Below are 12153 nucleotides of genomic sequence, written 5' to 3' on the forward strand. Positions count from 1 at the left end.
AGATAGATAGATAGATAGATAGATAGATAGATAGATAGATAGATAGATAGATAGATAGATAGATAGATAGATAGATAGATAGATAGATAGATAGATAGATAGATAGATAGATAGATAGATAGATGAAGACTACTGCGACTCTATACTCTGGAGTGATGAAACCAAGATAAATGTGTTTGGAACTGATGGCTTCAAAACTGAGTGCCGTCGCAAAGGTGAGGAATGCAAAGAAAAATGCATGGTGCCTACAGTGAAACATGGTGGTGGCAGTGTCCTTATGTGGGGCTGCATGAGAGCTGCTGGTGTCGAGGAGCTGCATTTCATTGATGGCATCATGAATTCACAGATCTACTGCTCTATACTGAAAGAGAAGATGCTACCATCACTCCATGCCCTTGGTCGTCGTGCACTTTTCCAACATGACAATGATCCTAAACACACATCTAAGTCCTCTGTTGGATTTCTGAAGAACAGGGTGAAAGTGATTCAGTGGCTCCTGATCTGAACCCAATCAAACACCTATGGGGAATTCTGAAGAGACAAGTTGAGCATCACTCTCCATCCAGCATCCAGTCTCTAAAAGAGGTCATTCTTGAAGAATGGAAAAAGATAGATACTGCAAAATGTCGCCAACTTGTTCATTCCATGCCTAGAAGAATTGGTGCTGTCATTAAAAATCATGGAGGCCATACAAAGTACTAGATGTAGTAGTGTTTGTTGTTTGTTGTGTATAATTTAAGTTATATTATTAACCTTACTTTCATGTTATAAGTTAAACAGATATTATATTAAACTTAGTCTTGTCAACATTTTGGAAATTGTTTTTGTGTTCATTGAGATATTGTTTAAAATGTTACTTTTCAAAGGGGGTGTAATCATTTATGCTGAGCACTGTAGACAGAAGGATAGATAGATAGATAGATAGATAGATAGATAGATAGATAGATAGATAGATAGATAGATAGATAGATAGATAGATAGATAGATAGATAGATAGATAGATAGATAGATAGATAGATAGATAGATAGATAGATAGATAGATAGATAGATAGATAGATAGATAGATAGATAGATAGATAGATAGATAGATAGATAGATAGATAGATAGATAGATAGATAGATGGATGAACAGCTAGCGTGTTTATAAATATAATAGTGTAAATTCAGCTGTGAGGTCAGCTAGCAAACGAGTCACATGGTGTGTGTTCGCTCGGCCCAACTGTTCCTTAAAACACAGGTCGTTAATTTTAAAAGTGATCTGGGTGAGATCTAGGTTATGGTGGTAGCTGAAGTTGAACATCTGTCCCCTGGATCAGTGTGTGTAAACTAGTTAGATTGTGTGTGTGTGTGTGTGTGTGTGTGTGTGTGTGTGTGTGTGTGTGTGTGTGTGTGTGTGTGTGTGTGTGTGTGTGTGTGTGTGTGTGTGTGTGTGTGTGTGTGTGTGTGTGTGTGTGTGTGTGTGTGAGAGAGTGTGCTGACAGCAGATGATTTATGAGGTCCTACAGCAGGTGAGCTGCTCTTTGTGTTTCTGAAATCTGACACACACACTCAAAACTTGCTGTACAAGCACTCCTGCCCACACACACTCATTACTTGGAGAGAGAGACAGTGAGAGAGACAGACAGACGAAATAATCACAAGGAAAAAGAGAGGCAGCAAGATACATAGAGGGAAAAAATGGCTTTATCTTCAGCCAGACTGAAGGATTCTCACACATTGTTGCCCCGGTCCACAGAAAGTTCACATGAAAATGAAATAACAGAGGAACAAGCACCTCTGAATTTTTTTTTTTTTTTGTAGACGACACAGCAATTATAAGCCGAGCCTTGCTAAACGCGACGGCTCGGAACAGAATGTGATGATTACTAACGTCCATTCCTCTTTGAATAACACGCTGGCAGCTTGTTCGGCTGCCAAAGGAGGCAAAAAAAGATGTGGAAATAAAAGAGAGTGATCAGAGACAAGTGAGATGAAATGATAATTTGTGTTAATCGGATACTATTGCCTAGCAACAGGCATGGGGCGGTTATACTGGGGTAAATCACTATATTTAACTGCTTTTGTTCTGTTAGTTCAGAACAAGTGATAGAAAAAAAGTGTAAAGGAGAGAGAGAGAGCAAAAAAAAACTACTTGGAAAGGATGATAATGCCATTTATAACATGAAAAACTGCTAATTATATTTGTTTGTTCTTTCGCCTGTTGGTTTTTAACGTAACCATTGTTGTTTTCTCTTTTTTATTTTATTAAAGTGTTTTTCAAACTATTTTTAGATTTAAAGGTGCACTATGTAATATTTTCTGTCCGCTAGAGGCCTGTTCAAAACAAAGGCGTAGCTTGATGACGCTAACTTTGAGCGCAGAATCTTGGGACATGTGGTCTTCACCTCTACGGCTGGTGGAAATAATCGGGAGAGGACTCGGGAAGAAATCATGTTCATGGATGTGATTATTAACGTTACTGTAGTATGAAGCACAGCAGGATCGAGTGTTGTAGGAGCTGAACGAGGCCACTGGAGTGATTGCGCAACACACGTCGTGAGCAGCGGGACTTTTATTATGACACTTCCGCTTTTCCGGTCATGACTAAACGTGTTGAGCTATATAACAACAACTTGTTTTCTGTCTATAAATGTAACCAAACAGTTGTTCCCTTGTCTATTAAAACATAAATATTAAAGCGTCTTTGGTGTTTCCATGGTTTCTACAAAATAAAACCGGAAAACGGAGGGTAACGCGGGTATGACGCAACTGACAGGCAACTCCTCACACGTCCTGTATGGAAGCACATGTGTAATAATCCATTTAAAATGTAATATGCGAAATGGCAATGCAATATGTAAAATGGCAATGCATTTCTTAAATTTACATTTTCCATATTATATGTGCAATGTTTAGAGCAAAATAATCATTCATATTCAATAATATAATTTACATTTGCCATTTCCTACACTACGTTTAACATATAATTTAAACATTTTAATGCTTTATAAGCTGCAAAATTAAAATGAAAATGTATTACAGAAATGATTATATATGATTAAAATGTTCAAGCAAAAATTGTAGCAAAATGACCATTTAAATGTAATTTTTTAAATTGCAATTTGCACTCACAGTTATGATACTTGCGATTGCATTTTCATTAAATGTCCCTTCAATGAATGTATCAAAATTCAGTGTGGATTTGAAAATGCATTCTGAGCCGATCACGTCTCCACCCCAATCACTGTGTCAAGGCGGGGCCAGGTGTTGTAAACAAAGCGGCAGCAGACCAAAGAAGAGCGAGGCATAAACTGGCAGATGAATGTGAGCAAGAACAGAGAAATGTCAGTGATTATGCACGTCGGTCAGTCATAGAATCAGTACATTATTAAAAGCATAGATATTTGTGGTTAGGACGACTCGTAGAGAACGTGCCTGGCGCTCGTGCACCTTATCGTGAGGTGAGCGCGCTCGCCTGTCTGTAAAAGTGCTGAAACAGACGCGTCGAATAAGTGGTGCTTTACAACAGGTTACTTACTCATAAAAATAATCTTAGACAAGCTGTATGAGATTATTGCTTGCTCTATCAGTATGGTTGTATGTTTTTCTCTTTTTATCATTCTGATTATTGTTTATGCGTCCTTTATAGGCCTATTAATAAAACAATTTGTAGTCAATATGGATGGTAATGAGTGTTATTTATAGCCTAATAATAATAATAATATTAATTTTGTTCCCAAAAAATAACTGTCTAAACCCATCTTTCACATCTTAGAAATCACTTTGGTCTGATGTGTACAGGTGGTGTGATGGTGTGGAGGATATTTTCTTGGCACACTTTGGGCCCTTCAGTACCAATGGACCATATGCACGGAGCGTTCTTTAGAACTTCCGCAATAATATAAACCAGCTGGACAACTTCCCGTGAAATGTCACTTGTTGGTGTGTCGGTATCTTTAATGTCCTGAGGTAGCTTTGACAACATCAATAGTGTAATACTTAGTTTATAATCAGAATATAGTCACTTAAATAGTCAGGTTTAGCGTTAATTAAGGCTATTTATTCTAACGTAAGACAACATTAAAAAAGACGTATCCATCAGTGTTCCTCCTCAGCAAAATTCAAGTCGACTATCTGTTTTCACACTTGTTAAAAAAAAAAGCATCAACACACAGTAAATAAAGGATATATCGCGCACTTGGATTCATTGAACAAAATGAGAGCTTGTGCTGCACTGACTGACAGCTTCAGTATGGGATGGAGAGTGCGGTTTTCCGTGTAATTCGAGCACAAGAAAAGTTATTGTTTTTCATGGAACTTTTTAAAAATTTAAAAAGAAGAAAAAGAAATAGGCTTATGTAATCAGTTGCTGTGACCAAAAAGAATGACCCTACTCTTTGTAGCTGTCCAAAATATTTCTAAAATAGAGAAGAGAGAAATTTCGACATCACAAGACCAGAGTCAGTTTTAGAGATGAGCAGTATGGGGTGCTTTCTAGTGTTTGAAAGGGGGTTTAAACATAATTATTTTGGGGAATATAAATTATTATTATGATAATTATTATATAAATAACACTCATTGGCATACAAATGGACTACACATCGTTTTATTAATATAAATGATGCATAAACAATAGTCAGAATGATAAAAAGAGAAAAACATACAACCATACTGATAGAGCAAGCAATAATCTCAGACAGCTTGTCTACGATTTTTTCTATGAGTAAGTAACCTGTTGTAAAGCACCACTCATTCGACACGTCGGTTTCAACACGTTTACAGACACGCAAGCACGCTCACCTCATGACAAGGTGCACGAGCGCCAGGCATGTTCTCTACCATAAATACCTACAGTGGCATGTGAACCCCTTGCAGAATCTGTGAAAATGATAATTATTTTAATCAAATAAGAGGGATAATAAAAAAATGCATGTTATTTTTTGTTTAGTACTGACCTGAGTAAAATATTTTACATAAAAGATGTTTGCATTTATTTCACAAGACAAAACAATAGCTGAATTTATTAAAATAACCCCATTCATAAGTATGTGAACCATTGATTGTCAATACTGTGTGTGGTTACCTGATGATCCACGATCCTGATGTTTTTATGTTTTGTGATGGTTGTTCATGAGTCTCTTGTTTGTCTTGAGCAGTTAAACTGAGCTCTGTTCTTCAGAAAAATCCTCCAGCTCCTGCAGATTCATCAGTTTTCAAGCATTTTTGCATATTTGAACCCTTTCCAGCAGTGACTGTATGATTTTGAGATTCATCTGTTCACACTGAGGACAATTGAGGGACTCAAACTCAACTATTAAAAAAGGTTCAAACATTCACTGATGCTCCAGAAGAAAACACAATGCATTAAGTAAAACTTTTGAATTCAAATATCAAGGTAAATTTTACTTAATTTTTCTGCCGGGAAACATGCAAGTATCTTCTGTTTCTTCCGAAGGGCAGTACTAAACAAAAAATAACATGCATTTTTTATTATCCCTCTTATTTTATTAAAATAATTCTCATTTTCACAGATTCTGCAAGGGGTTCACATACTTTTTCATGCCACTGTACGCTTCTAATAACGTACTGATTCTATGACTGACCGGCGTGCATAATCACTGACATTTCTCTGTTTTTGCTCACATTCATCTGCCAGTTTATGCCTCGGTCTTCTTAGCTCTGCTGCCGCTATGTTTACAACACCTGGCCCCGCCTTGACACAGTGATTGGCGGGGTGGAGACGTGATCGGCTCAGAATGCATTTTCAAATCCACACTGAATTTTGATACATTCATTGAAGGGACATTTAATGAAAATGCAATCGCAAGTGTCTTAACTGAGTGCAAATTGCAATTAAAAAAAATAACATTTAAATGGTCATTTTGCTACAATTTTTGCTTGAACATTTTAAACATATATAATAATTTCTGTAATACATTTTCATTTTAATTTTGCAGCTTATAAAGCTTTAAAATATATGTTTAAATTATATTTTAAAACTAGTGGAGGAAACAGCAAATGTAAATTATATTATTGAATTTGAATGATCATTTTGCTCCAAACATTGCACATATAATATGGAAAATGTAAATTTAAATACAGAAATGCATTGCCATTTTATATTTTGCATTGCCATTTCGCATATTACATTTTAAACTGAATATTATTGCTACACATGTGCTTCCATAGTCCCGGAGCCTTGGTTAAAATTGCAATATTCTCTTGATTGACAAATAGTTGGAAACATTTGGGATATTGTAAGTATTCAAGTGAACAAAATATATAACACTGGCCTAGTGGTTTTTGGATATTTTACTGCAAAATTCTTACATATTGCACCTTTAAGGTATTCATTTATTACTAGCAAAATTAATGTTTACATAAAAACAATTCAGAGATGATAATTTTTTTAATGTAATCATTATTGTTTTTTCTTTTTCATTTTATTCTAATGTTTCCTTCTAACGATTTTTAAGGATTTATTTATTTAATTAGTAATAAAATTAATGTATATAAATAAAAAAAAAATGTAAAAAACTATTTTTAGATTTAATGTATTATTATTTGAATTACTAGAAAAATTAATGCATACATAAAAACTATGCAGATATTATATAAAAAAATAATCATTGTTTATTTTTATTTTGTTTTATGCAAGTTAAATTATTTTATTAAAAAAAATCAAATAATAAATTATTTTAAAAATGTTTTTGTAATCAGTGTTTTTTTTGTGTTTGTTTGTTTTATGCAAGTTTTTCCTTTAAAATATTTTTAGATTTAAGGTATTATTAATTGAACTGCTAGAACAATTAATGTATACATTAAACTATACAGAAACTACATAATAATAATCCTTAATGTTTTTCTTTTTTTATTTTGTTTTATGCAAGTTTTCCTTCAAACATTTTAGTAGTAATGAAAGTAAAAATACCTAAAATCTAAAAATAGTATGTATAAAAGTCAATTAATAAATTAAATTATAAAATTATAATTATTTTTGGGGCTATCAACTAAATGTGTTAATTTAGTATAATTAATACTAGAAAAACTGTAATATTGGTTACTTTGATAAATACCATGCCACTGAAATTCATGTACCATGATAGTGACTTCCAAGACTACCGTAATGTTACAATGAAAAATTGGTCTGGTAAAAAAAAGTAAATAAATAAAAATAATATTAATAAAAAAAAAAAAAAAATGTATTAGCATGGTACATATTCAAAAAGCATGGTACTGACTATGGTAACATGTTTTTATATTCTGAAGTGTATAGCAGTGGGAACTTGAGAAACTTGTTTTGCATACCTTGGCAGCATCTTTGGGAAGGTCGAAGGGAATTCGCTGACGTATTTTGGGTGGTAGTTGAGTCAGCACCTGATTCTTGAGTCTGCGAATCATAATCTCACTCAGACGTTGGTGTAACTCATCCAAATGAGAAGCACCGCGACAGTCCCACTGCCGTCTGGCCCCAAAAAACCTGCATAAGAAAACACAAGCATTTTACTTATTCATACAACACACTTTTGCTGTATATCCACCTCATTTCACCACAATTCTCAGGTATTATCATTGTAATGAGATCTTTTCTGTCCTAAATATATGTGTGTGTGTACGTGTGTGTGAGAGATTTAATTATGAATATTTTATATTTACTGCTGCATATACGAATGATTGACAGGAACTTGTGCGCACGCTTTTCGAGTGGCAGAGCTTTTTCCTCAGTAGATTCATTTGTACTCGGAGACCCTTGTGTGAATCACTGTCATTTCATTTCTCCACTGTAGATTTGATAAGAAGAACAGAGGAACAAAACTCCTCTCAGATGTTCTGAACACCACTCATCTTCATGACAAAACTCATATTTTGGCTTCACATTAATGTTGCTACTACACACACACTTAAACAAATTAGCTCTGCACCAAAACAATCAGAGAATGCACTGTGATAAAACCAATGAAAAATGTCAATGAAAGTAGAATTAAAATTAATAATAATTAAAAAAAAAAATATACATTTAAAAATATAATTAATTAAAATATCAGGAATATTCAACATGGAAAAATCATAGGGTGGAACTAAATCAGCAGAAAATTCCCACAACTAAATCTTTAAAAAAAAATAAATAAATAAAAAAAATTTTAATTAAAGCTGCAGTCCGCGGTTTTTCCTCTTTGTCGCCACTTCTGTTTGAAACATGCGATTGCAGTCATATGCGGAACAGTTATCTGTACGTGCGTTGTGCTTCGGCACAGCTCGTCAGCGCGGATGAATCTAATGTTTGCTGTCAGTCACCACACCGGTGTGGATACTGAACTTCAGAATCACAGATTCTCCATCTTGAAAGTATGACCAATATAAGAATTTTCATCTGAACAAGCAAGTAACATTTCTGCCACTTTTGTTTTGACCAACTGAGGAAAAAAGCATTAGGCCTACAATAAATCACGCTGCCAATGGTGATTAAATCTAATGATCGCTTAGCTCGGATCATGCCAAACCGTGCAAATTATTATTACTGTTATATTGTTCTCAAATTGTTATTGTTAACAACCTCAGCATTGCGTGACTGTGTTAGCGTTACCTGTAGATTTCAATTTTTGTAGTCACTCCACAGTCCAAAGTCTTTTTGCTTTTTGGCTACGGGTGAATCTCCAATTGTCACTGCTGATTGTCATTTGGATCTTTCTGGATTACAATCCGCCATCAAAATGATAAGTTTAATTATTTCAGCTGCTGTGAGAAAAGGCTATAAATGTGCCGCTTCCGGCAGCTTCCTCACATGATATAACTGACTAGCCTCTCGACGGGACTCCTTCCTTTCTGTTTACGGACGTGATGTAATGACGCACAGAGGAACTGCTGCATGCTCAAATTTCCTGCGGAAATCCGCCATGTCGCTCTTATTAAAAAACATTATTACAAGCTAACTGTTGTGAATCAAGATATGACAATTAGATAGTTTTGAACACTGGCTGGTTATGTACTTGGTAAAAAATTGAGTTTGGATCATTTTTAACAAAAAAAAAATGTGTGGACTGCAGCTTTAAACTCTCAGTAAAAAGTTGCCTGATAAATAAATAAATAAAATGGCAAAACAACTATTTGTATGTCTTCTAATTAAAGGTGTCCTTGATTATGATTTTACTTTTTAACTTTAGTTAGTGTGTAATTTTGCTGCTTGAGCATAAACAACATCTGAAAATTTATGACGCTCAAAGTTCAATGCAAAGGGAGATATTCCTTCAAATCCGCTTAATCTTAGCGGCAGCCCATTCAAAAATTGTTTGTAGAAACCGCTAAATGCCACTTTATATTTTGTCAGAAAAAGCCTCTAAGTCCACAGAAGAACCAATTGGAAGACGTGAATCGAATTATATGATTTCAAGATGAATGACAGTATGCGTATGAGCTGTTCTGAACTGCCAAGCTCCAAGTTTTTATCATGTTTTGTCCATCGTTACAGTGGCAATGACAGGATTTTGCAAGTAGCAAGTACACACAATAGTGTTCCTTTTGCTGCTGAAAAACAGACGTTTTACTATGTCTTGTTGTCCAAAGAGGTGGACTTAGAGGTTTTTGCAAAAAAACACACATGGACTTAGCTTGTTTTGCAGCAAAAGACAGTCAAATTTATTTAATTAATTGAGTAAAGTGACATTTATGAAAAAAAGGCATTTCAATAACTGACTAATAATCTTTTCATTGCCATTAAAGTATAATTACTGAACCTAAACATAGGAGCCTGGTAAAAAATGCTCATTTAAAAGAAAACATGTCAACATGTCAGATGGCTGATTTATACTTCTCCTTCGAGTGCACTCCGTAGCTACGTAGCCTGGCGTGCACGTCTCCAAAAATGTAACAACGCATCACTTCTACACGGACTGCAAGCGCTGTGATTGGTTTGCTAGAACCCCTCCCTCATGTCAAAACGCTCAGGGGGGCACAAGGGACACATGCCGTCAAGCTGCAAAAGTTGTTGCCTATTTGTCGCCATCAATGCTGAAAGGGTTAGTTCACCCAAAAATGAAAATTAAGTAATTTATTACTCACCCTCATGTCGTTTTACACCCATAAGACCTTCGTTCATCTTCGGAACACAAATTAAGATATTTTTGACAAAATCTGGTTACTCAGTAAGGCCTGCATCGCCAGCAATAACACTCCCTTTTTCAATGTCCAGAAAGCTACTAAAAACATATTTAAAACAGTTCATGTGACTACAGTGGTTCAACTTTAATATTATGGGTGATTTCAAAACACTGCTTCATGAAGCTTCGAAGCTTTACGAATCTGCCCCTGGGAACACGTAACAAAGGGGGTGAGGCCAGGTTGGGCTGAGGAAGAGTTGTTGTAGTAGAGTGTTGTTACCATGCTGTCATTTTAAGCTGGACTGCTTCACAAAAGAGGGTCAATTCAATGCTGGATTTGCACAAAAGGTTAACGTTACGGCACACACTAGACAATGAGTTGAATCAACTCCACAGCAACTACATAAATTTATCCACCAACCATTCAGAAACGTCCAGTTGCATTCTAAAAGTTGTAACTTCGTACAAAGGCTGAACACCGTTGTACTGACAATTGTCATTTTGGCTGTGTGAGATTCTCCAGCTTTGTTGTTGGTAAGCAACCGAAGCACAAGCTGTTAAAGCTCTGCCCTCTTCTGGAAAGGGGGCCGGGAGCAGCAGCTCATTTGCAGTTAAAGGGGTACAAACAAAAACGGTGTGTTTTTGCTCACACCCAAATAGGGGCAAATTTGACAAGCTATAATAAATGATCTGTGGGGTATTTTGAGCTGAAACTTCAGATACATTCTAGGGATACCAGAGACTTATATTACATCTCGTGAAAGGGGCAATATAGGTCCCCTTTAAATAAATGTAGGAATGTTTAGTGTTTTAGTGTTTGGATAGTACTTAAACTGCATGACATTGATGTTTTTTTTATTAATTTGTTGTTTGTATACTATATTGTACATTAAAAAAATAAAGGTTTTTACTTGTAGTGTGCATTGCAGTATTTTTTGGCGTAGTCGCTCCAGGTTCCAAATCTCCGTGGATACAAAGCTTCGATTTGCATGAAGAGCTGAAAGAGAGGGCAGGATGTCAAAACATCAAACATTGTCATACATCAACCTCAATGTCATATACAAAACTAACTTTACAGTAGCAACTTCCAAATGGGAACAAATAGCATTAAAAAGAGGGACACTTTCATAGTTCTGATCTTGGACCTTTGCAATCATGAGTTTATTGAAAATCGGTCAGCAAATTTCTGTTTATAGCTGGTGCAAACGAATACTCTGCTGATTAAATCAGGTATTAAGTTCATAAAATGCAAATGTGTTTCCTCTAAGATAAAGTCTCACAGTGCACATTATGCTCAGTTAGTATAAACTAAACAGCGATTATCTTGATGAATTAAGAAAACACTGTCTTTCATAAGAAGTCCAGCAAGACGTTTCAGGGGAATTAGGGAAGCAATAGAGGTTGAGACTCCCATAATATACACACAAGGGTCATCTTGAGATGTCTTTATGTTTTTGTCCAGTTAACATTTTCAAGAAGAAAAATAGCAGCTCTCATAGTATACTAAGAAAGTACACAGAATGCAACATCCCTCAAAATGACGCCTTAAGTATATCCTGCATAAAGTATTGGTCAATTAACTGGCCATCAGTGACTGGTAGCACAACTTTAAACAAACAAACAAACAAACAAACAAACAAACAAACAAACAAACAAAAAACAGTCAGAGTAAACACAATATATAATATAACGTGAATAAAACCAAGACTGTTAGGAGTGGAATTACAGTTTGTTCAGTGGGCTTCATTCATAAAATAAGCAGAATGAAAACCATTTTTGCCAACTGAATGAAACACTTCATAAAAAATGGTTTTAGTAACTATTTATACAGAAATTCAGTCTGTTCGTAATGTTCTAATGTGTTCATAAAGTGATTTGTTCTACTCGTAAGAAAGGTTTTACAAATGCAATAATTTGCAAGTTATTTATTTTACATAACAGTTTAAGAGTGATTTGCAGAAAAAAAATTGTTTGTAACAATGTCTTCGTAATGATTTGCACACAGAATTTGTAATTTTCATAATGGTTTTGTGAACGATTGGCACAAAAATTTGTTATGTTCTTCAGAATGGTTTCCAG

At 35.1% G+C, this 12153-nt stretch overlaps 1 protein-coding gene across 3 annotated transcripts in view; it reads right to left on the bottom strand.

Moving 5' to 3' along the window:
* The window catches only part of zranb3 (zinc finger, RAN-binding domain containing 3), an 84140-nt gene that overhangs the window by 41027 nt on the left and 30960 nt on the right, over positions 1-12153 (bottom strand). For all 3 annotated transcript variants that reach the window (XM_067398562.1, XM_067398561.1, XM_067398563.1), the window contains exons 6-7: positions 10986-11071; positions 7289-7460 (exon numbers count right to left, since the gene is read on the bottom strand). In XM_067398562.1, the coding sequence (XP_067254663.1) occupies positions 7289-7460; positions 10986-11071 (258 nt within the window). The remainder of the gene's footprint in view (positions 1-7288; positions 7461-10985; positions 11072-12153) is intronic.

This window comes from Chanodichthys erythropterus, chromosome 10 (genome assembly GCF_024489055.1).
Source record: "Chanodichthys erythropterus isolate Z2021 chromosome 10, ASM2448905v1, whole genome shotgun sequence".
NCBI lineage: Eukaryota > Metazoa > Chordata > Actinopteri > Cypriniformes > Xenocyprididae > Chanodichthys > Chanodichthys erythropterus.